This window comes from Arvicanthis niloticus, chromosome 6 (genome assembly GCF_011762505.2).
Source record: "Arvicanthis niloticus isolate mArvNil1 chromosome 6, mArvNil1.pat.X, whole genome shotgun sequence".
NCBI lineage: Eukaryota > Metazoa > Chordata > Mammalia > Rodentia > Muridae > Arvicanthis > Arvicanthis niloticus.
In genome coordinates this window covers 62,530,348-62,556,868 of record NC_047663.1, presented here as the reverse complement: position 1 = coordinate 62,556,868, position 26,521 = coordinate 62,530,348, and the positions used below count along the sequence as shown (strand labels likewise).

General features: G+C 42.5%; 1 protein-coding gene across 4 annotated transcripts; it reads right to left on the bottom strand.

Annotated features, from left to right (window-relative positions):
- Positions 1–2,949: 2,949 nt before the first annotated feature.
- Positions 2,950–20,429, bottom strand: LOC117711938 (uncharacterized). 4 transcript variants are annotated; one of them, XM_076937673.1, is made up of 5 exons: positions 20,020–20,210; positions 18,944–19,108; positions 15,802–15,967; positions 8,562–8,654; positions 2,950–6,852 (listed from the first exon to the last, which is right to left on the bottom strand). In XM_076937673.1, exons 1-5 carry the CDS (start codon positions 20,035–20,037, stop codon positions 5,096–5,098), a joined length of 2,199 nt encoding a protein of 732 aa, XP_076793788.1. In that variant the 5' UTR covers positions 20,038–20,210; the 3' UTR covers positions 2,950–5,095. The 4 variants fall into 4 exon arrangements, with proteins under 4 accessions (XP_076793788.1, XP_076793789.1, XP_076793790.1 ...); XM_076937674.1 differs by lacking the exon at positions 20,020–20,210 and adding an exon at positions 20,291–20,419 and having other exon boundaries at positions 2,952–6,852; XM_076937675.1 differs by having other exon boundaries at positions 2,952–6,852; positions 15,802–15,928; positions 20,020–20,208.
- Between the last annotated feature and the right edge of the window lie 6,092 nt (positions 20,430–26,521).

The following is a 26,521-nucleotide window of genomic DNA, read 5'->3' as shown; positions in this document are numbered from 1 at the left end:
AAGAAACCTTCCCTGACTTTTTACAAAGGCTAACCTCAGCTGTCGAAAGGAGTATATCAGATTCAGTAGCAAGAAAGGCAATAATTGAGTCTTTAGCCTTTGAAAATGCAACTGCTGAATGCAAGGAAGTAATCAGACCACTGAGGGCAAGGTCAGCATCAATAGATGAATGGATTAGATACACAACTGATGTTGGATCTCACTCAGCTGATATGTCAGTAATAGGAAAAGCTGCAGCTAGTAACCTAGAGTTGACCCAGGATTTCAAATGTTTTAATTGTGGTAAATGGGGTCATCTCAGAAATGACAAGAGGCTAGGGCTATCCACCACATATAACATTAAGCTTCTTAGCGCACTTTTTATCTCCAAATGGTATACTATACACTTTGTATTTCTTTCTGTCACACTTGCTTCTTTGCATTGAAGAATGGCATAAACATCTGTAACAGCCATGCCGCAATTTCAACATGATGTTGTCTTGAAGTTTCCTCCCCCTAAGAAATTAGGCCATCACTTCTTAATTTACCCTCAAGGAGGTGCATAGGACTTTCTAAGAAGGCATCCATAGTCTTTGCTAAACTATCACACAAATGGCCTCTAGCCAAGTTTCTAATATTGTCTCCTTCTGAAATTTCTTGAGCCTCCACATTCTTTATTGTTCTCAGCACTACTGTCTTCAAGGTTCTACTTGAGTGGCCTGTTAAGCTCTGCCTACAACACCCAACAACTTTTCTAGTCTAAAGTTTCAAGGTCTTCCACATTCTTCCAAAAAGCAACATGTTCAGGTTCTTTGCAGCAACATCCACCTCCTGGTACCAACTTAGATATTAGTTATTTTTCTGTTACTATGAAAACATACCATGACCAGAAGGGACTCTTAGTAGAATTTATTTTGGCTTACAGTTCCAATGGGTAAGAGTCCATCATTTTGGGTTGGGATGAAAGCCAGAGAGATCACAACAGCTCAGCTACAAGCACAAAGCAGAGAACAAAATGGAAGTGAAACACAACCGTGAAGTCTGTAAGCAAGCTCAATACACTTACTGGTTCCCTAAGTTGGGCTATAATGCAATGTAATTTTTTTCAGTTTGTCCTGGTGCCCTATCTCGGTTTAGTAGATGTTTGTACATCCCCAAGAAGAACCTCACTGACGTGTCAGAGGAGGGTGACTTACCTCGTCTGTTTGTGTTGGGAAGACTGTGAGGAGAGCTGGTTTGCTACATCTGGATTGGTAGGCCTCTGCTCTGACCTGGTTACCAAGGCCTCTAGGTCTGAAACTCGATCTCAAATCTACTTTAAGCATTGCCTGTTTATTTTGTTATTTCTGAACTGGTCGCCATTCTAGCAAATGGATTAATCTCAGAAGTATGAAGGATTGTATTGGTTTGTGCCCACTGACTATTTGAGATTATGTCTGATTTTCATACCAGTTCAGTAGTCTAGACTCTGGCATGTGTCTTTGCTCAGTTCTTCTCTGTTAGCTTCAGCAGGGTTGGGGTTTGCTCAGGCATGGCTCGCCGGGCATCTCCCTGACTTGGGGTAGAAGCTGTCATGGTACAACAGCTTCTCATCAGAAACACTTGAGCATGCTCAGATCTGCAGTGGGAAGACTTGCGTAGATTCCAGATCGATGACAGACAAGTGGGTAACAAAGAGATTGATACAACTCACCAGGACCTTCTGGATTAGTTCTGAATTTAGTTTAGTTCTGAACATCTTCCAGATTTATTTCAGTAAATATTTAAGATGCCAAATTATTTAGAGGAAGCCAGGAGAGGTTGATGTTTTCATGTTATGCTAAAAAATAATTTCTGTTGTCAGAGAAAGAATTTTATAACTTTGAGATTGATGAGAAATTAAGAGTAAAAGTTGGGGGTGGGGAAGAGGACAATCTGAGCACTATTTCTTCATGAAAAGGAAAAAAATATAGGGAACTCCTAAGTTGGATATGTGTTACCTACCTTAGATCTCTAAATACCTGTGTGTAAATGCCTGTGTATAAACAGTCTAGAAGCTTTTAAAGTTTCAGTGTTAAGGAAATAAAAAGCAATGCTATTCATGCCAGAAATACAGAAACTACATTTTAGTTTTTGGAAGGGAGGGGGCACTCGGGTCTTGTTGGACTGTGTTATGGACTAAGGGTTTTCAGACTTCAGCTATGAGAGCAAAGTTGTGTGTCAGAAAAGTTCACTGTGTATTGCCAAGATATGTTAGGAGTGTAACTGAGTTTCCTTGTTATGTGCTGCAGGGCTTGGGCCCAACCTAGGTGAGGTCTCCTCCTCTTTAGAGGCATCTTTAGAGGCAGAGGCATCCTTCTAACAAACTGGTTTTAGGCGTGGGATGTTCATGATCAGTGCATAGGAAATCATGATCAGCTTTTTGGTCATTTCAAAATGGAGTTAGAGGACCAGAGTCAATGTACATAAGATGCTAGCTGCCTGGGAAAGCGACTTTTGAATGAAGAAATAACAGGAACAGAATAACTGGAGTGGGACAATGTTGCATTCACTTCTTTCCTGGAATTTGCAACTTGATAACTATTCCATGTGGACGGAGAATGTCAACCCTACAGATGTAACAACTAGTCACATATGACCTGGTAGTGCTAATGAAGACATTATCTCTGCATCAACTGTCCTCATCTTGTTGATATTAATGTTAGCAGAGCAAGATTTTATTTAATTATAAAGAGTTCAGTCTCTAAGAATGCTACTGGTAGCCAGGCAGTGGTAGCATGGGTCTTTAATTCTAGCACTTGGGAAGCAGAGGCAGATGGATCTCTGAGTTCAAAGCCAGCCTGGTTTACAGACTTACTGCCAGGGCAGCCAGGACTACACAGAGAAACAACAGCCAAAAAGAAAAAAAAAAAAAAAAAAAAAAAAAAAAAAAAAAAAAAAAAAAAAAAAAAAAAAAAAAAAACAACATAACCAGGGGGCTGGAGAGATAGATGGCTCCGAGTTTAAGAGTACTGGCTACTCTTCCAGAGGTCCTGAGTTCAATTCCCAGCATCCACATGGTATCTCACAACCATCTATAATGAGATCTGGTGCCCTCTTCTGACCTGCAAGCATACATGAAGGCAGAATGTTGCCCACGCTATTGCGTACGCGTGCGCGCACACACACAAAGCTATCAGTGAGCAGCCATCCTCCATAACACCAGTCTCCACCATGCCTTAGCAGGCTTAGCAGGCTGAGCAGGCCATGGGAAGTAAACCAATGAGCAGCATTCCTTCATGGTCTCTGCTTCAATTCCTGCCCTGACTACCTCAGTCACAGACTGTGACATGGAAGTGTAAGCCAAATAAAACCTCTCCTCTTCAAGCTGCTTTTGGTCAGTGTTTTACCACAGTACCAGAGAAGCTAATTGGGACAGCTTCCCATCAGCTTCTCAAACACGCTTATCGTAAGACACGAGTCTCAATACAAGACTTACAGATTTATGAGAGAAAATGGTGTTGTATGTTATACAAAAAGTGTTTTATTTAAGGCAGTGTAGGGTAAAAACATCTTTAGGGCTAGAGCGAAATGTGTAGTGACAAGACTTGTGCTGTCGGTGACACAGCAGTGTTCAGGGAGAACTAGGTAAATAATTACAGCAGTCCACTTCTGTTCAATGGTTTCATATGGAGGACGGAGTGTAGGAAATGGGGTGGCACAAACAAATGGACAATGGATTGTTGCTCTCCAAGAACTGAAGCCGGCGTGAGAACTGTTGTTCGTGGCTCTTTAAGTGTCAGCTGTGAGCAATTCAGGGACTTCGTGTGTTCATTTCTACACGGGTAATATTTCCATTAGATCACCTGGCAGGCTTTATATCAGCTTCACACACTAGAAAATGTCTTGCTTACCTACAGGATCGTTAAATAGCAATGTCCACACATACTTACTTACACTGGCACAGCGTGGGGAAAGTCTGATATTTGAGAAAAAAGGAAGACGCACTAGAACGGTATTTGGTGTGGAGATTCTTAGGTTTTAGTTTATGCATGTTTGTAGTGAGGCTGAAACCAGGGTCTCATGAATGTTACACGTACATTTTACCACTGGTCTACACTTGTACCTCAGTCCATTTAACAAAGGAAGACATATATAGAGCAAACACATTTCCTGTAATTAATCTAGGTCCCACCAAAGGAATTTTCCATTAATATAAAACACCCAAATATGTAAGTGCATGAGAGAATGTTCTGTGCATTATAAGCTGTTTAAACAACACAGCTGGCCCCTATTATTGCATGCCAGTAGCAACTCCAACCTCCAGTTACAATAGCCACAAATGTTCCCAGACACAATGTGCTATGACAGGCAATAATATCACTCACATATTTATTGGCACATGTGTACCTCCATTTGAAAGTTAATATTAAAATTACAAAGGCTGATAATTTGCCTTCATTACAAACTTCTGACACAGAAGTTTTGTTCAAAGTTTCATGTGTTAACTTACTCATATTTGATTTATTCAAATTGTTCAATGAAGCACCTCTGATAAAGTATTCTCAATTTACACAAGTTTCCCTTGTGTACAAATTCTGAAGTATTAAAACATGTAAGTCCTCCCAATTGTATCAAGTTAGTGCATTCTACAAAAGCAGCATGCACAATGGCTTGAGAAAGTATTCCGCAAACTGAAGAGTCTTTGGGGATAAAAATGAGCTGTCTCCAGTCAGTTCTATTTCTCTTAAATCGGGGACTTTCTGACAATAGATGTCAAGGCTACCTTGTAGATCGTGTTCATCTCAGGGCCAGAGCTCATGAGAACTTAGAGAGGAAGAAAAAAACTTAAAAATGTATTTCTATGGGCCTGGCTCAAAGTAGTGATCATCATACGTGTGTGTGTGTGTATGTGTGTATGTGTGTGTGTGTGTGTGTGAATGTATATGGCTGTTACATGGTCATACAGACCTCATAATGGAGACTGTGTTCCAAAGAAGACAGCCAACTTGTGCCACACAGAATTTTCTGTATAAACTTAATGCCTGCAAAGGTGTCCCTTCTTGCAAAAACATTGTCACATTTACAGGAAACGCCCTACGTGAGCCCTGCCTGGAGCCTGCTGATGGTTTCTGCTAACAGAGCCTCCACATTAGAGTCACAGGCGCTCCCTCAGGTGGATTCTCTGATGTACAGTGAGGGATGACTTATGATAAAACATTTTCCTACATTCTTGACATTGAAATCGTTTCTCACTTTCGTGAGTTATCTGATGCCTATTAAGATACGACTTCTGGTGGAAAGCCTTCTTGCATAGCTTACATTCGTAGGGCTTCTCGCCTGTGTGGGTCCTCTGATGAACGGTGAGATGCGACTTACTGTAAAACGTTTTCCTGCATTCCTCACATGAGTATGGTTTGTAGCCTGTGTGGCTCCTCTGATGGACAGTGAGGGAGGATTTATGGAGGAAGGTTTTCCTACATTCGTCACATGCATACGGTCTGCTCCCTGTGTGGTTTCTCTGATGTCTGCTGAGGCTCGACTTCTGGTAGAACGCTTTCCCGCACTCTTTACATTTGTAGGGTTTCTCACCAGTGTGAGTTCCCTGGTGCATGTTGAGGTGTGAGCGACGGTGAAAAGTTTTCCCACATACATTGCATTCGTAAGGTTTCTCCCCTGTGTGTGTTTTCTGATGCACTGTAAGGTTTGACTTACGATTGAAGGTTTTCTGACACTCTTCACATTCGTATGGCTTGTCGCCTGTGTGAATTTTCTGATGTATAATGAGATGTGACTTAGAGTAGAACGTTTTCCTACACTGGTCACACTCATAGGGCTTCTCGCCTGTGTGAGTTCTATGATGGACATTCAGGTCTGACTTACAGTAGAAAGTTTTCCTGCATTTTTTACACTCATAGGGCTTCTCACCTGTGTGAGTTCTCTGATGGATCGTGAGGGAGGACTTATGGTAGAACATTTTTTTACACTCTTTACAACCATAGGGCTTCTCACCTGTGTGAGTTCTCTGGTGCCTGCTGAGGTGTGACTTCCGGTAAAATGACTTCCCACACATGCTACATCCGTAGGGTTTATAACCTGCATGGGTCCTCTGATAGTGTCTGAGATTTGGCTTCTCGCTAAAACTTTTTTCAGACTGATACATTTCATAGAGTTTGGCTCCTCTGGGAACTCTCTGGTGCACACGCTGCTGGGTTTTCTGATGAAAGCATTTCTCACATTGTTTACATCTATGGGACCTGATTGCCCCCGCATGTATCCTCTGGTCTTTGTGGTATGATTTCTTAATGAAGGTTTTCTCACAATCCCTACACGTGTAGTATTTCTGTCCTTTGTGTATTTTCTTATGTTTAGTGAGCTTAAACTTTGTACAGAATGTTTTCTTACAAATATTACATTCATAAGTTTCCTCCCGTACCCACCTCATCTCTTGGGCATTAAGAGCTACCTCATCAGGTGCTTCCTCAGACTCACCAAACTCACTGGACCTATGTGCAATGTGAAACCTCTTATTCATCCATAATGCCTTTGTGTTGCAGGTCGCTTCTTGACTACTACACTGAAAATGCTGCCGAGTACCTAGAGCTCCATTATACAGCCCGTGATGCTCTGTGTGTATGGGGTGCTTGCCGGCCAGAGAGCCATCAGGTTCCTCTCCAGTCTGCATATCATCAGGCTCGTTAGGGGGAGGTATGCTCTGCCACACAGTAAATGCCTCAGGCCTCATTCCATTCTTTACAGTCAGATTTGAAACACTGTTTGAGCTCACATTAAGTATTTTTCCTAATTTAACTTTCTCCTCCATTGACGTGTTGCTGTTGGTAATTACAAGGTGCCACAACTGTCTCTCTTCAATGTCCTGGCTGGTTTCATTCAGGTCCGTTACTTTCTGGACATCTAAAAGAAAACAAGTTGCCAAGTTCATGTTACAGCATAAAGATGAAGAGCTTCCTTCTCACTGTCATTCCATTATGATTTAAAAATAATATTGATATATGATATATACAGACATGTCCCCAGTGGATCTGTAACATAGAGTTTACAATGTAAAATCACATCACTTCATTGATTTAAAGTGTTTAATTCACTTGAAATGCAAGATCGTTCAATATTCACCAACTGCCTGGCTGTATATTTCAGCATGTCCTTTCCATCTGCCATTTCCCCTGTCCCTTCCCCTGGCTCTTTCTTACAGTGCATCCCACTTTCCTTCTTTCTGATCTGTAATGGTAAGGTGCTCGTCAGCTAGCTCTCCGAGAATGGAGGTTTGCACGGCTTGTGTTTCACCTAAGTGTCAACTTAGGAAAGGGCTGCTATCTGTGTGCTCAGTTTTCACTGTTCCACATGGAACCACAGTAGAAATTTAGAGGGGTTGTTTGCAGACACACATGACTTTATTCCTGTATGAAAACAGCTAAGTCCAAAGCTCCCAATTCCTAATCAAAATCTATTTTGTGCTTCCAAGAACCTTAATGCGGTCAGGAAGCTCCCGTCTGCCCACTGCTAGCCTAGTGGATTTCATTCAGGAAACTAAGTGATGCCCACCATGGTTTGAATGTTCTCTGGACGTTTCTGAATTCACAGTGCTGTCATTCTTCACTTAAATGAAGGCCCATGAAGCCCTACTTTGTAACTCTCTGCTTCTGGAAACTTCCATTTTGTATTAAGCTGTCGTCTACATTATAAGTGCGGTCTTCTATGTAAGTCTATTGTCTTCAAATTACTTTCAGAGACTGCTGATGACAACTTCCACACCAACACAGAAACCTTAGCCTTTCAACACAAAAGCTTGCTTCACTTACACTCTGTCACAGCAGACCCCACTTTTCCTGTCAAGCTTTGCTTCCCCCTTCCCATTCTGAGGACTCCTCACTCGCACGCATTCTACCCATGGGACAGGAGATGCTGGGTCTTGTTTTCTGATTTCCTCACCAACCCCTTAGTTAATGCCTGAAAAACTAGAACACAAGTCTATATTTTATTGCCCACCTATGTATTAGATATACCAAATATTGTAAAAAAAAAAAAGAAGTGTCAGGATTAAGCTAAATGAATAATAGTCTCCTTAAAATTGCCTTCCCTTTAGACTTTTCCTGGAATAAAACAGTGTATACTTCTATTTCTTGTTTTATGATAAAGCATCCTTTGTGACTCTTATCTTACAACTAAATATTATGTATTTTAAATTTTTTTCAACAAAATATAAGCTCTTTATGTGCAGATATATTTATTATTATTTCCATGTCTAACTTTAGAAGTGCAATGATTAAGAGATAACCAAATACCGAATGATAAAAAACCTAACGCAGCCAAAAATGCTTCCGGTAGAAAGCACAGACAACTGAGAATGTGGAGGCAGTAGCTAACCAACTAACCTAAGTGTATGTGACATTCCATACAGTTAAAGGAAATCTATGTAGCAAAATAAAAAAGAGAGTAAAAGGTCACGTGAGTGTTCTTGGAGAGCACACACAGGAATTATGTGAGGCATCACACCAGCTGTACCCAAGACTAGGAGCAGCAGCTCAGTAAGAACAGCTCAGCATGGCCAGTGTCTGTGAGAGTCTGCTCATCCTCGTCCGTTTGTCCAGGGTGCATTCACTGACCTGGCCGGCTCTGCTTTGGGATGTCTTCTACTCTCCATGGCCCAGTTCCTTGCTCCAACTTAAAGATCACGTCAGGTTTAGTAATGCAGTGGCCTGTTGATGGGAAACAATGTAAGACTATCAGATGCTAAGTCAAGTTCACTGCTGGAAGATCACACCTTTGGCAAACGAGTAACTGCTAGACACATCTGAGCCTTCTGTGAGACATTTCTATTCCTCGTGCTCTGGAACCATGACTTTAGTAAGGAAAGCTTGAGGAGAAAACAAAGCGGGACTCTTGCAGGCCTGTGCTCTCAGTCGCTTCAGATGATAAGGCAGAAGGGAGACCAGTGCAAAGTCTGTCTGAGCAACTTAATAAGGCCCTGCCTCAAAAAAAAAAAAAAAGGGGGGGGGGGGTGCTGGGAATACAGCTCAGTGACAGAACACTTGCCTAATCTCCATGAAGCCCTAAATTAAGCCCCAGCACTATAAATAAATAAATAAATAAATAAACAAACAAACACGAATTAGAAATCTAGGAATGATTTTAAGAAAACTAAGAGACATAATACAATTCAATAAAAAAGGCAGAAGAAAAGAAAGAAACAAACAAAGAGAGAAAGAAAGAGGGAAGGAAGGAAAGACAGACTAACATAGATATGTAGGAGACAGAGGTGACGGCAAATCAAAGTGATTCATCTTTCAAGATGGCTCAGCAGGTCAGTGCACCAGATGCAGAGCCTCACCATCTGAGTTCTGTCCCTAGCCCTCTGACCGCCCTACCCCTACATGTATGTCATGTCATGTAACTGTACACACACACATACATACACACACACACACACACACACAAATATACACACTATACATTTTTTTAAATGTTCAAGCAATCTGAATTTGAAGGTGAGACTCAACAAAAACTTAAGGAAAAGAAAAAGATGGGTGTCTCAATGGCAGAACACACCTGCAGAAGAATAATGCTTAGAATAATGTAAGATTTTGTATTGTTTTAGTTTTAGTTTTTGTTTGGTTTTGGTTTGGGGTTCTTTTGTTGGTGGTTTTTGAGGGTTTTTTGACATAGAGTCTCACTATACAGTGTAGTTCTGGCTGTACTGGAACTCACTATGCAGATCAGGCTGGCCTCAAACTCAGCGGTCCACTTTGCCTCCTAAGTGCTAGGATTGAAGACATGTCAGATTTTAAAATGGAAAAAATTAATTTTATTTCTTTTTATTTTATTCTGTATGAATTCTGTATGAATGTTTTGTCAGCATCTATTTCTATGCACCACGTACATACAGTGCCAGTGAATTAAAGGAGAGATGGGTGTAGCCCCTGAGACCGGAGTTGTAGATGGTTGAGCTGCCACATGTGTACTCGAACCCAGGTCCTCTGAGACAGCATCCAGTCCTCTTAACTGCTAGGCCATCTCTCTAGCCCCTCCAACCGTCTTTTAATGAAGAAAACCTTTAAAACTTTTGATGTAAGCATTTGTGTGACTGGTGTTCCAAAAACAATACAGATTAGACATAAAAAACAAACCAGAACAAAACATTCAGTTAGGCATGGTGGACTACACCTGTAATTCTCAGCATTCTGGTGGCTCAAACAAGAAACTCAGGAGTCAGAGACTATCCTGGACTACATTGCACATTCCAAGTGAACTGGAATGACATGGGAAAACTCCTATTTCAAAAAAAAAAGAAAGAAAGAAAGAAAGAAAGAAAGAAAGAAAGAAAGAAAGAAAGAAAAGAAAAGAAAAGAAAGGAAAGAAAAGAAAAAGAAAAGGGATGGGAAGCAGAGACAAGGGGATTCCAGGAGTTTGCCAGCCAGCCTAAACAGGAAATTTCAGGTTCAGTGAAAGACTGTGTTTCAAGGTGTCACTTGGGGTTTTGGTTTTTGTCAACTTGACAAAAGCTAGTTATTTGGGAATGGGAACCTCAATTGAAACTGACCTGTAGGCAAGCTTGAGGGGAATTTACTTGGTTAGCTATTGATGTGAGAGGGCCCGCCTCACTGTGGGCAGGTGGTGCTGTGATACATAAGAAAGTAGGCTGAACAAGCCATGAGTGAGCAAGCCAGTGAGCAGCACCCGTCTGTGGCCTCTGCTTCAGCTCCTGCTTTAGTGTCCCCTGGTGATGAACTGTGACCTGTAAACCAAGTTTTTCCCTCAAGTTGCTTTTGGAATTAAGATACAAGGGAATAAGGAGAGAGAGAGAAAGGTGGGGGGAGGGGAGACAGATACCCCTAACATCATCCTATCCTCTGGCCTCCAAATGTTCATGTACATGTGTATGAACTTGCAAACAATCAGGCACACAAGCAAATACACTACACACAGACATACACCAAATCTTTTTAAGATCCAAATAAATAAATTATTCCGTGAAATAAATGATGAATAAAATCCAAATTCAAGAGAAATTTATAAATTTCTAGATCCCAAATAAATGAACATCTAGATTTACCAAAAAAAAAAAAGGGGGGGGGGGTTGATGTATAATAAGACTGTCAAAAGCAAAACCTACTTTAAAGGAACCTCAGAGTGCAAGAGGAATTCAACAGGTGAGGGCAGAAGAGGCTGGCTGACTCAAAGTTAAAACAAACAAACAAAAACAGAGCCACTGCCAACCAAGAACACTGTATCTAGAGGTTAACTTTCAAAAAGTGAGAAATGGCCTTTCTAGAACGAAAACTGGAGGAATTCATCAGCACTAGACCGCCTATGGTGATTAATCTTGCCAACTTAATGGAGTCTGGAATCAATAAGGGACAAGCCTCTGAAGGGATCTAAGTGGGTACTCCCAGGAAGGACTGGCTGAGAGAAGACCCTCCTGAGGGAGCAGCACCTTCTGTCAGCGCAGATACAAGAGGGGAAAGTGGTGCTGTTTGCTTGCCTGCCTGCTCTCCCTGCTGGTGAGTGTGTTCATCTCTGCTGCCAGTGACACTCTTTCCTGATATATCCAACTCTACCTTCTTCATTCCAAAATGGACTGAAGATCAGCGACTCCCCAGGATTCTTCCAGGCCTTAAACACTAGACTGAGACGACTGAGGTGCCTGGCCTTGTGCACTGAGAAGTACTGGGTTCTCAGCTCTCCAGGATGTACATAGCCATTGTCTGACTACCTTTCCCTATCTGCTGTAAGATATTCTGACAACTCTCCTTTAACACACACGCACACGCATACATGCATGCACACACACAGTCACTGATGTTCTGTTCCTCTAGTGCAATGGTTCTCAACCTTCCTAACATTTTGACCCTTTAATATACTTCATCATATTGTGTTGACTCCCAACCATAAAATTATTTTTGTTGCTACTTCATAACTGTCATTTTGCTAGTTTTAGGAATTATAATGTAAATATCTGTGTTTTCCAATGGTCTTAGGTGACCACTGTAAAAAGTCATTTGACCCCTTAAGTGGTTGACTCACAACACAGGTTGAGAACCACTGCTCTAAAGAACCTGACCTAGTTCACAGGCTTAAGAGAAGCTACACAATATGTGAACGGACCATGACTATCACTACTGAAACACATGAACATAGAAAACTTAAACAATACAGCAAGATTCACAAAAGAAAAAGAAGAAAGTGTTTCAATACAGAAAACCATTAAACAAAAAGTTAACACAGAGGAAAAAAGAACACAGAAATATAGCCACCCAAAAATGTCAGAACTATGTCCTCATTTATCAAAAATATTCTTAAATGTAAACAAAACTATTTCCCAGTAAATATATAAACCGTCTGAATAGGTGAAAATAACAGATTCAGTGGTGTGCTGCAGAATAGAAAATCATTTATTAGGAAATAATACGCGTGAGCTGAATACAAAGGGATGACCCTAACATGCCAATGGGACCCAAAGCAACCAGTTCAAACAAAATCAAAACCTATAAGAGAAGAAGGGGTGGAGGAGGAGAAGGGATCAATTCAAAGAGTAAGCAATGTGTAAAGAGATGCACATGTGCTGAACACGAAGACTGTAGAGCGCATGTCAGGAGGTCACACACAGGAGGGAGATTGTAGGACAACAGGACTACAACAGCCACCATCACCAAAGGGCTGGTCATTTTGACAGCAAATTTACAGAGAAACACTGGAATCAAAGCCTACAGGGGAACAAAAGAGTCTTAGAGACACTGACAGGCTGTGAGCTCCTGCTAAGAGCACCATTATCTCAAGGCTCATGAAGTGCACATTACTGCTCAGGACAGAGCAAATGTTAGGAAACAAAGGAAGTCTCAGCAAACTTAAAAATAAACAAACAAAACCTCTGAATTTATAATGTCCTCTCTGATTACAATGAGACAGATAGGCAGACAGAAGACAGACAGATAAAATTGGAGATTATATCCTACTGGATGACTAATGAGTATGAAAGACAGTAAAATGTAAGTTTGAAAATTAACTGGGGAGGCTAAAGAGATAGTTCAGCAGTTAAGAGTGCTCATCCAGAGGTCCTGAGTTCAATTGCCAGCAACCACATGGTGATTCACAACCATCTATAATAGGACCTGACGCCCTCTTCTGGTGTGTGTGAAGACAGCAACAGTGTATTCACATACATAAAATAAATAAGCAAATCTAAATAAATAAATAAATATTAATTGGAACAAATGAATGTTAAAACTGGAATTTTTTAATGGGTCATCTCCCCAGCCCTATCCAGTAGTCTCTTTAATGAAATTATTGAGATAAAAAGACAGTAACATGGGCTGAAGAGATGATGGCTCAGTGATTAAGAGCACTGGCTGCTCTTCCAGAAGTCCTGAGTTCAGTTCCCAGCAACCACATGGTGGCTCACAACCAACAGTAGAATCTGATGCTCTTTTCTGGCATGCAGGTGTGCATAACGATGGAGCACTCATAAAGTTAATAAATCCTTTTTAAAAAGACAAGACAGTAATACTATTCAAATTTTACAAAACCAAAAACAAACCAGACTCAGTACATAAAGGACCATTACCACAGAAATGATGAGCTTCCTATTGCAGCCACCATTGCAGAGCAGCAGCCATGGCTCCAGGCCATGCCGTGGCTGTTGGCCTCATCTCAGACCTCAGAGTGAAAAAGAACATGAACAAGCAGAGTCATGGCTGATGGTGCTAATGTCTCATTAAGCACATCACATTTCTGTGGGAATGTGCCGTTTCTGCCCTATGAGTGGCACCCCATCAGATCTGCAGTAACTCCAAGGACAGTCAGCTTCATCAAGAAGGCTGTGAAGATACATACCAGGGCCAAGAGGAAGTTGGAGGAGCCGACCACCACACTGGCATCAAGAAGTACCAAACCTCTTCTGCCTGTCCTCTCCTTAATAAACCTTTACCACACAAAACAGACACACAGACACAATACTGAATGGACAAATTCAGTATTGATGAAATTTCCACACTATTCACACTGACCTACCAATTCAATGGAATCCTCATCTAAGCACCAACAACATTTCCACAGAACTAGAAAAAAAAAAAAAAAAAAAAAAAAAAAAAAAACAGTCCTAATCTTCATGGAGAAACACAAAAGACCCCAGGCAGTCAAAGCATCCTTGAAAGATAAAACAAACCAGTCGTTGTATATGGTAGAGCAACAGCACACAGGAGCACGGTAAAACAGCACAGAACTGGCATAAAAATAGACAAACAGCCAACTGAACAACAGAAACAACAAACCCAGACCTTACAGCATCTGGTTTTCCCCAGAGGCAGTCAGAACATTTAGGAAGGAGGTTCTCTTCTCTAACTGGTGCAAATCTATACTCTCATGTATACAGAAATATATTAGACCCTATATCTTACCTTATTCAGAAATCTAATTAAAATATATTAAAGACATAAATGCAAGATCTGAAACTAACTGAAATAAAATACAAGGAAGCTGAATATCAATTCAAGGGATTTTTTTTCCCTTTTTGAGATTGGCGTCTCTATGTGGCTAGATGGGTCTGGAAGTCCTGGACATAGGTAATGCTTCCTCCTCAATTTCCAGAGAGCTGGAAGCACAGACCTGCACCATCAGACCTAGGACAGAGATGACATGACTTCAAATCACAGCCATCTACAACAAAAACTGATGACTGGGGTTTCATAAACAAAACCTTCTATAAAGAAAAGCCAACGCTAGAGTAATAAAGGGGCAGTTAACAGCAAAAAATAAAAATAAAAATAAATCAGTTCATTAAAAGTTGAGCAAATTACTTGGGTAGATATTTTTTTCAAAGGCATACAAATGACTCAGACCCATCAATAAATGGCCGGTACCTGTAAACAGCAGAAATCGCAAAGGAAAACCACAACCAAGTGTCACTGCACTTGCAGCTGGAATATCCCCAAAATCAAAAACAACAAATACTAACGAGGACACAGAGGAAGACACATTATCCTTCACTGTTGCTGGGAACATAAAATCACTGCTATGAAAAACTCTTATGAAAAACTAGAAATAGAACCACCTTTATGGTGCAGCTATCACTGAATATATTAAAAGAAAAATGAAAACAGTAATACCTTGATCATGAGTTCAAGTGGGCTATATGAGATCTTGTCTAAAAAAAAACCAACTATTTCTGGGCTGGAGAGATAGATCAGTGTTAAGAGCACTCACTGGTCTCCCAAAGGACCTAAGTTCAGATCCCAGCAACCACGTGGCACCTCACAATCTCACAACTGTCTGGTGCTATCTTCTGGCATACATGAAGACAAAGAACGCATATACAAAAAATATATAAATAAATCTTTTTTAAAGGTACATATACATAAGGGAATATTGTTCACTAACAAACCCAAACTTATCTTGGGTTGGAACCGAAGGATGTTTTTGCTAAGGTAAGTAAGTCAGGCACAAAAGGACAAACATTGCACATCCTTGTTTGTAGGTGGAAGATACACTGGCACTCACAGAAAGAGAAGCAAGAGTGGGTGACAACGCCACTGAGAGTGTGAGGGAGGGACAGAGAGAAGACGGTTAATGCATGAGGCGGTACAGCCCGTATAACTTTCAGTTTTATACAGTTCGGAAGTATGACCATCGTTAAAATGATCCAGTGCCACAAAATAGCTAGTAGAGGATTTAAATGCTCCTAATATAAAGATGTGATATGTCTGCATAGACCTGCCAATTTCTAGAGGTAGGTTAATACATATATATGTATATGTGTATAGATGGTCTGCATAGCTAAACAAACTTCAGGCATGGTTACTGTTCTTACAAACAAAGGAAGTGTTTTTAATACTGCTAGGGACTTTCACTCACCCAAGGACTCCAGGCTTCTGTAGGTCTCCAGCATCACATCCCTGTAGAGCTTCCTCTGAGTGTCATCCAAGTCCTGCCATTCATCCCAGGTGAAATCCACAGACACATCCTCAAATGACACCAACCCCTGTAATGAAAGGCTTCTCCTCAACTCAAGCTTTTGAGCCTATCAGAAGACAGGAATGTGGGAGTGTGTGAATGTCTTTGTGAGTGTGTTTCCCACATGTTGTATCTTGGTTTATATTCTTTATCATGGGAGGGGAAAAACATTAATATCTTGCTTCTGTACTATTTGGTAACTCAAAAGACTACTCCTACAGATTTTTCCATTCCTAGCAAAAATGGATAAATTATATGCAGTAAAATATGCACAAGGCCATGGGTTCAATCTGAAGTAACACACACGCACACACATGCATACACACGCACGCACATGCATACATGCACACATATATACATACACAAGCATTCATGCACACATACATATACAAGCAGACACACACAAATACATAAGCACAGACATACATGTGCACACATACAGACACATGCACGCACATGCACATACATACATACATACACACACACACACACACACACATACACACACACACACTTTTTAAAAAGAAAGAAAGAAAAAGAAAATAATCCCTGTCCATAAATGTCCTGGTAATCTAGTCTGAATGCAGATTTAGGCACACCTACATTCTTGAAATAATGTTAAAAGCGTATATTGGTGAAGAATAGAGTGAACTGTATATATTCTTAGATACTTTTCCTAGGAACAAGGGAAAATTCAATATTAAAAAACACATTAATGTATTTCTCTGTTCCACTGGTGAGGTGATCTTATCATCCTTAAAGGCATGAAAAGGCACTTTCATTATTTATTTTAGGCCATGGTTGTGTTGCCTGCATGTATGTATATGTGCCACATCTTTGCAGTGCCCACGAAGGCCAGGACTTGCACACCCTAAAACTGGAGATATAGATGGTAAATGGGCTGCCATTTGGGTGCTAAAAATTGAACCCAGGTCCTCTGAAAGAGCAGTGTGTGCTCTTAACCACTGAGCCTTTTTTTTTTTTAAAGACAGGAGCTCTTTGTAAAGAAAGATTCTCAGCAAAGAATTCAGAACAGTCTTCTCATGATAAAGATTTATGTTTCTCATCTTAAAAGGCAGCACGACAGCTGAGGGAAAGAAGGAATAATAAGGATGCCCATCTTCTCAGGCCAGGTTTACTAGGCTGTAATCCCAGCACTTGAGAGGCAGAGGCAGGACGATTCAAGATTGAGGCTAGCCTGGTCTACAGAGTAAGACCCTGACTCCAAAGCTCACACATCATCGTAGAGAGCCACATCCCTGAGCACCAGATGTGCCAATCAAGTTAAATGACAAGAGAAAAACGGGAATTATAACGTCCTCATCATTTAGAAGTAAAAACACCCGAGAATCTCCGGGAAAGCAGCATTTCAAATAGAAAACTCAATAAATTAAAACTATACAAGCATTAAACTCTACATGTGAAAGTATTCAGAAAAGGTGAAGAATATTCTTTAAAAAAAAAATGCCCAGGGCTACACAGAGAAACCCTGTCTCGAAAAAAATGCAAGTAAAGAGAGTACCATATTCATGGAGTAGAACTTTGTATCATAAAGATCCTGACTCTGGAGCTCAATAGACTAATTTAACAGTAGTCCAATGGAAGCATCAAGTTCATAAATGTGCAAAAGGGGATTTCAGAGTTTTTACGGGGAGCTGAAGAAGCAAAAATAGGGTTGATTAGTTCTGGTTGTTTTCCCCAGTCTGGGTCCCTGCCTGCGTTGGCTGCTTTGGGCTTCTATAACATATGCTACATTTTCTGTTCTGCAGGATCAAGACAGCAGCTGATTCAGTTCCTGCTGAGGCTTCTCCAAGCTTACACAGGCAACTTCCCCGACGTGTCCTCACAGTGCAGTGAGGACAGTCTCCCTCCCTCTTCTTTTAAAGGCCATTAGTCCTATGAGATTAGGGACTAGCATCTTTTTAACCACCGTTACCTTCAAGGAGCCCTATCTCAGATTAAAGTGGCATTTGGTTTTAGTGGTCAGCCTTGCCCTATAAATTCATTTACAGCATTTGCCATCCCTAACTCTGATGAAAAATAAAATACCCACTTGTAGTCAATCCAAACAATCAGATTTATAATCCCCCACTTAGCCTGGCTAACCAAACAGTATTGTGCATGTAGGCGACGACAACCTCAGATACAACTCCTCAGAGCCACCTTCCCTCACACTATGGAATCCCTAGCCTCCTTCCTCAGAGACCTGGATCCCAGATTCCACTCTTTAAATACCCATTGGTACAGTAGATGGAGTCCTTGAGATAAAGACAGAGGACTCAGTACCTGCTGCTCCACTGCATTTAGGATGCCCCCCTCTGTGGACTTTGTTCTTCTATTAACAATGGAGACAGTAATACACATTTGAGTGTGTAGGCCTCATCCTGACCAAATCTGTCGTGATGTAAAGGACAAAAACACAATCTCTACCTCCTTCTATGAAAGTGTAGGCCCACCTGAGCCAAGAGCCAAGAGAGGAGCTGAAGAGGCCACATCTGACAACCCCAAAACAAACCATATAGTCTAGTTTTCAACAATCACGGCTTAATATCTTTTTAAAAGTTATTTTGAATATTTTGCTTTTGGTATCCATCACTGGAATTGTTCAGCTTAAGTACAATGTAACCTTATGATCCTAGGCTGCTGTATCTCTCCATCACAAAAGGGGGATTTTCTTAAGTTTTCTTCGGTTTCTGCATGTACTGAAACGGTCACGAGGATTTTTAAAACTGTATCTAATTAAGTGCATGTGTGCTACAGAGCACACATGGAGGTCTAAGGACAAGATGTGGGATCTGGTTCTTTCCTTTCACCATATGAGTCCTGGAGATCCAACTCAGGTTGTCAGGATATTTTACCCACTGATCCATCTTGACGGCACTCTTATGGATTTTCAATTGTTGATGGCTATGGTGTATTACACTAGATCATGTTTGGATAAAGAGTATGTTGCATACATATAATTTCATACTTCTGTTTCTACATAAGGTAAGGGAATAAGGAAGATAACATGCACATACATGACCTATAGCTTCCCATTTACCTTTACTGGTGCCTTGTGTTTTCTTGCTCTATCCGGCTGGGACCACCTCCAGTGACTGTAGCTGACTGGCCTCCTCTTAGAGCTTCTCTTCTGCTTTCCCGTTTCGAGACTTCGACTGGGGAGTTGGCTCAAGGAGTTCTCCACACCGTCAGGCTGCAAGCTCCTCTACAAAAGCATACAATGCCATGTGAGTGACTCAGAGCCATGTTTGTGCTGGACACAGTGCAACAACACATGAAGTAAAGCAAAATTCAACAGAACAACCCCAGGCTCTGGCAAAGGAGTCACAGTATCGTCTTGTGTGCTTGTGTATATAATTCAAACCTTTTGCTAAAACTGTCATAAAAGCAAATGCTGGGAAATGCCGCAAAATTGTTAGACAATATCACAGCAACACACCAAGTACTGATACAAACTTTGCTATAGTATTTATAGTATTTATAAAAACTTAAGCTTCTTTCCTATGCATGACACTTTCAATAGTATCTACGTAAAACTTACAAGTTCTGTGGTATTAATGTAAATTATAGTTACAGACCACTCAAAGATGCAGGAAATTTGATTTGTTCTACTAACTGTTGTAAGCTCTATTTGAGATTTTACAAAGTTAGGGGAAATGGGGATTTTAAATGGGGTTTGAAATTTTTCTAACCATTGTAAAGAAGGGCACAGATTCTTCCGATGCCCACGGCCACACTTGTGACTAACTTCCTCCAACTCTGCCCCATCAGTAAAGCATACCATACTGTGAATTCATGAAGGGATTAATCTGTTCATGAGGCTAGAGCCATTGGAATGTCACCTCTGGAAAGGTTCTCACACAGCCAAAGGTGTGTTTTTAATGTAGGCAACAGTCAGTCCCATCGAGCTGACAATCGATTGGCAAGCACGTACACTTCACAAAGTTATGAAGACGGAATCGGTGTATACAGAGCCACAGGGAGCAGATATATGACAGCAAAGGACCTGAATCCGGTGTGGAAGAGACAGAGATGCAACACGTGCCTTTTCACTACACTCTCCACACAAGCGGATAATGAGGAGGCTAGATGTCCCAGCCCAGGCTCAACCCACACCTCAGGCTGCTCCAGCATCCAGGGCTGTCACTGCTAGACAGTGGGACACCAGACACAGCAGCTGTGGCACCGGAGTCTGGACCAAGAGAAGGGTGCGGCTGAGGACAAGGGTCCCTGCAGAGTCAGGGAGTGAGCTGGTTCAGCCACGTAAATACCGAGGGCGGCAGAGGCTTTGGGCTGTGCCCTGCACAGGCCTTCCGGAGCCAAACCATCTGCACACGGCAAAGCGGAGGAAACGGGAACCCTGAGGGTTCCTGCGGGCAGCACTCACCATGGCGCCCCCGTCCGCCTCTGGCAGCTGACAGGCCTGAGGCACCCCGACAGCCCGGCTCAGCTGACCGATCAAGTGTAAAGATGGCGCGAGACAAAGACCCGCGAACTAGCGAACCCGCGAAGGCCCTCCCCTGTGCACGGGAGGCGTCCTGATTTGGTCGCACATCAGTCCCCGCCCCATCATGCCTTGATTGACTACAGATAGCACCAACCCATGACTTGAGTAAGGCAGACTACCCGGAGTAGTGGCTGCTGCGAAATGTTTTTTGTTTTGTTTTGTTTTGTATTTTGTTTTTCAAGACAAGGTCTTGCTGTGTAACCCATGCTGGCCTCGAACTCATGGCAATCCTTCTACATCGGCTCCATGAGTTGACCACTATACTTTCTTTGTCTGCAGCTGTCTGAAGGTAAAGCTCACTCCAGGGGGATGACAAGATTAGGCTTTAGTCCTGTTCATAAAGTCATATGAATTATGAATTATATATAGGAATATGTTATTCACCATTGTAAAGAAAACAATGACAATTATTTTTACATTTCCAGTAACATTTTCTTGATTTTTTTTCTTTGATCTTTGGCTCCAGAGCTTTGAACAGAGAAGCTGACAGAAACCATATGTTGAAGAGTATGTCAAGTACAGATAAAATGCGACGAACATTGTCATTTAATTTTTCCTGGAATTCACATTTAAAAATTAATCTGACTGCATTGATTGTAAATACAAGCCCCTCAAAGTGCACCCAAAGCCCAGGCCCCGCCCCTGAGGACCTCCAACCACTAGGCTCTACCTATAGAACGCTCTAAAAGCCAAAAGGGCAGGTTAAGCTCCGCCCCATAGGGTAAAAAGCTCAAGCTCAGGACTTGAAATCCCACCAATCCCCACCGGGCGCCTGCCCCTTCCCCAAGAAACCCCATTAAAAAAAATCCGCCTCCAGCTCAGTTCTTTGCTACTTCTCTCCAGAGCAGAGGCAGCTACACACCTGTGTTTGTGCAAATAAATCTCTTGTGTGAGGTTTGTTGTGTGGTGTGACTTTGTGGTATTCCTCGGCTCCCATCTGCCAGGACACCTTTTATGATGTCCTAACTTGGAGAGGCTTTCCCAGTGCCTGTGGTCCACCTTGAGGTCTGAGCATACTGGGATCCTATCTTTCACCTCCAGTCCATCTGCAACAGACTCACCTCTGACTCACGGATAGCTCAGCACCCCCATCCAGCAGCAGCGGCATTAAGTAGATTTCCCCTTTGATCAGTTGAAACACTTCCCTGGGTCTGAGGAAGTGACTATTGAGTATGTGGCACCCCTCTGGTACTCTTGAAGGCAGAGGTACCCCACCCCCACCCCCGCCCACTGTCTTTAAGGCTACGGGCCGGCCCTCTACACCTGCCCACTCCTCCTGAGAGCTACAATCTTGCAACTGTGTTTAGGTTCAACGGAACTATTGGGCCCCTTCCTGTCTTCTTTTCCCACCTTCCCTTCAGAGCTGCCCATAAATACATAGCCCCCTCTAGGGCCTTGTGGCTTTTGTGACCCTGTTCCTGATTCTTTCCTGTGGATGAGACACCCCCCCCCCTTAGAGTTGGATTCTCATCTTCACCTTCAGGCTGCCACAACAGCCCTAGTACTAAGCCTTTCCTCAAGTTTAGCCAGGCTAAGCCCCCGGTCCCTGTTGAATGTGATGACAACCCACTGAACAGCTTGTGCCTTCCTCTGGTCCTCCCTGAATCCTGGAGATGCTTGTGACTACAGACTGAAATGACATTTTTCCTTCCTGTCACATCTCTTATCCGTGGGAACAGTGTCTTTTGTAGCCTCATTCCCCCTTGGGATGCCTTTTAGCAAACTGGCACCCAACCTGAAGGGCCCTAAACTTGTTCACCTTTGCGGTAAAATTTGGCCTCAAATGCCCCTTAGAAAAAATCTATCAAAATGGCCACCTAATGGCATCCTAGATCCCAATATTATTCGAGACCTCTACAACTACTGTGAGCAGTCAAGGAAAGAGAAAGAGATTCTCTCGATCCAAGCCTTCTCTCAGTACTTCCGGTTCCTCCAGCTCAGCTCCTTCTAGCTATGAAGTCTGGAGAAGGTGGTTCCTTCACTACTTCTGATGCCTGCTGCTCGTTCCTGATCCACCATGGCATTCTGTCTATGTCCCTCTTCCCACCCTAGCCTGGCCCCAGCTCTCTTTCCGTGGAAGGTCGCCAGGGTGGATGGATTGGCTGTACCCATCCCTTTCTTAAGTGACCTCTCAGAAAAGAGGTTGGGATCTTATATTACTAATCCTTCCACTTTGATTAAAGAGTTCCAGTATATCACCCAGTTTTACAGTCTCACCTCCGACGGCAGTCACAAGATTCTGACCAGCGGCCTTCTCCCTGGAGAGCACAGGCAAGTCTGGAAACAGGCTAATGCTGGTGCAGACAAAAGCCACCAACCTAATGCTGTCCACCAAATTGGGGCTGAGGCTGGTTCCTGACCACGATCCCAAATGGAACTATAACTCCCCACGAGGCATTTTAGCTAGAGAGCAGTTTATAACTTGCCTCCTGGCTGGTCTCCATAAAGCTATCCTTAAATTGGTAAATTAGGAGAAAATCCAAGAAGTCATCCATCACAAACATGAATGCTCACCTCAACCCCTGAACTCCCTCAGAAAGGACCTCCTACAATACACAAATCTGGATCCCGAGACTCCAGGCGGGGAACTACTCCTTATGACCTACTTCTCCCAGAGTTCCCCTGACATTAGGGCCAAACTTAAACACCTAGACGCTACAGACAGAAGTTTTAGCAGTGGCCCTTAAGGTGTACCATGGGAGAAATTTTAAAATGCCCCAAACAAAAATACCTGAAGTTGGAGAAATGGCTCAGTAGTTAAGAGCACTGATTGCTCTTCCACAGGTCCTGAGTTCAATTCCCAGCAACCACATTGTGGATTACAACCATCTGTAATGGAATCTGATGCCCTCTTCTGGTGTGTCTGAAGAGAATGACACTGTACTCACATGCATAAAATAAATAATACACACACACACACACACACACACACACACACAAGGGTAGCTAAAGCCTTTTAGCCGGTCATAGCAACTGCCTCCTCATTTCTGAAAGCCCCAAAACTTTCGAGTCCTTGTTTCAAATGTAGTCAGAAAGGTTACTGGACCCAAGTCTGCTTGAGCCCTTGTAAACCACCTAGACCATGGCCAAGGTGCCATTAAAAGGGACATTGGGCCGTGACTGCCCCCATGTCCCTCACAGCATGGGAGCATCAGGCCTAAATCACCCTCTAGCTGACCTCTTAAGCCTGACAAAGGACAACTGAGGAGACCTGGGCTCCCTTGGCTGAACCACCACCATCTTCTTCAGGAAGCCCCGGGGTAGTCATCGTAGTATCAAAGGTGTTGCACATCTCCTTCTCCTGGATACCAGGGTCACCTACTCAGTCCTGACAGAGTCTGGGGAACCCACCTCTCTTGTTCTCCTGTTGTCAGGGCTAGAGGAAGAGCCTTACTAACCTCCCCAAATCCCACCACATAGTCGTATCTTTAAGGGCTAATCCCCTTACCCACTCCCTCCGAGTGGTATCAACCTGTTCTGTCCCCCTGCTGGGAAGGGACCTCTAGGCCAAAATAGGAGCCTCTATTTTCTTCACTCCCCCGATGTACTTGACCCCAGACTTGCCTCTTCCTCCTCTTCTTCCTCTTTCTCCTGCTCCTCCACTTTCTCCTTCTCTAAACCACACAGTCTGACACACCTTTTCCCTTAACAACTTCTCAGATGGATCCCTGGGGATGGAGCACCCAAAACCCCTTTATAGCCAAACATCATTAGCTACACAACCCCACTAATTATATCACCCAGGCTCAATACCTACTCTCTCTTTCCAAAGCCTCAGGAGACTTAAGCCTCATCTGTGACCTCTTAAGAATCTTCTGGGTCCCACTTCTTCCCTCTTCAGCACCCCCATATGAGAATGGCCAATCTCAATAAAGATGCCTTCAGTCCTCATCCAGTTCCTGCCATATGTCTTAAGAGGCCAGTTGGCAGGGCAGGACAGAGTCCCTCCTAGAACCTCCCGAGCCCCACCATCACTCTCAGGAATCCATTTCACTTCTCCTTAAGTCTGTGTTCCCTCTGCTTCCCCTATAGCTCCCCCCCCCCATTACTCTTAGGTGTGAGGCAATGAATGGAACCTAGAAGCCACTGGTCCATGCTAGCCTTCGGTGAGTGTTGATGGGTACTCTAACACTCTGGGTTAAGCTCAGCAAGAGTTAAGAAAGCTGTCACCCTCAGTCCACACCAGCATCTTTGTGACTGTCAGGTAGTCGTTTGAGGATGTACTAACTGTTCTCTAGTTCCCATGAATTAAAGACTAGAAGTGTGGTCAAATAACCTCTGAAGCCCAAGCAGAGACTTCCCCTCTACACTCTCAGCTGCAGCCTCGGTGCTGCTCAATGAGGTTGAAAAAACAAAAAAACAACAACAACAACAAAAAAACAACAACAAAAAACAAACAAACAAAAAAAACACCTTGATTCATTATTTGATTGTTGTTGCCCTGTAATTACCAACATTTCATGAAACAGTTACCGTACCAGAATATCGAGTTTGGAATAAACTGAATCCCTGTTCCTATGCCCGTAGTCACTGATATTTGGCTCCAGAATAAGCTATTTTCCTCACTTTGAGATAAAAGCTATGGCTTTGTGTTAATGGCAGTCCACACCAGCTTGAAGATCCATGGCTCTCCTAACTTCAAGGACTTTCTGGAAAGTCCTAGAATAGCCCAGGAAATTTATAGCAAGCGCCGACTCATGCAGTTGCATGGAATTAAACAGCTACTGCATAGCACAAGAGGCGGCGAACTGAGTGAGCAGTGCAGCATGAGAGAAAAACTCGCCAGCTATGGAGCCAACGGGGAATGAATATCCACAATGTATGAAGAACTAGCTTCCTAACGCTCAAGCCAACCATATTTAAAAGAAGTACAAATAAATGTCCAAAAGAAAAGAAAAATAGGAAAAAAATGTTCAAAACCCTTAGTCCTCAGAAAAACACAAATCCAAGCTATGCTGGGATTTCATCTCACCCAGTGCAGGGCAGCTACCACCAAGAAAGCAAATGTGAGGGAGACCAAAGAGCGACTGCTAGACATAGTTGGCAGGAATGTGAGATAGCACAGCCACTGTGGAATGCTCGTGGTGATTCCTCACAAAACTGAAAACAGAACGTGTGATTTAGTCACACCATTCCTGTGAGCATCCCCTACAGATCTAAGCCAGCAACACAAAGGGAGTGAAATTACCCATGAAAGCACAGCACACAGCTCTCACTATAAAGGGACAGGGTGATCCCTCCTTCCTCCCACCCCGTTTTTGTGACAGGGTCCCTTATAGTTTAAGATAACCTTGAACTCCTTAATTCTCCTGACTCTACCTCTAAGGGCAGAAATTATAGTGGACACCAACAAACCTGCAAGAGACCATTTATTTTGAGCCAAATATGAATGAATCGTGGTCCAGAGACACATAGTCATGTTGTCTCCAATGACACTGAGTACTGTGGAATTTTTTTAATTGATTTTTTTATAGTCACAAAAGAAAAGAAAGTCCTAGGGGCTTATGAGATGTCTCAGTGGGCCAAGGTACCTGCCTCCAGGCCTGAGTACCCGATTTTGATCCCCAGGACCCAAGTGATGGGATGAGAAAAGTGGATTCTGAAAGTCTGCTCTGATCACTACATGGATCATGGCACTAACACGTGCATAACATGCATACACATAAATGTAGTAATTTTTTAAAGGAAGACGTAAATCAATGCATCTACTGTTCTTCGGGATGACAGGTAAGCCAAAGGCATGTGGGTAAAAGCATTTAAGGGATCAGAGCAAACGCTGAACAGATTTATTGAAGAAGTTTGTTTTGTCTTAATACATTGCCAGGAGAGACCCAGCAGGCAAATTCTCAGACAATCCTGAGAAGGACTGAAATCTTTTAGAATAAGGGAACTTACTCAGTCTTATATGTAACTTGTGTGGCATCTGAATCTAAATGGATACATGGTTAAGCACTTTCTTGAGATTGGCTTTGAGGCACCATGAGCCACTAAATGTTAAACTCTCAGCGTTTATATGAGACTTCACATGTCACTGATGTCAGGCCCCAAGTAGTTGGGATCGGATGTCAGTGTGGGAATGTCTGCTTCTATTTTGGGCCATTTGTTTTCACA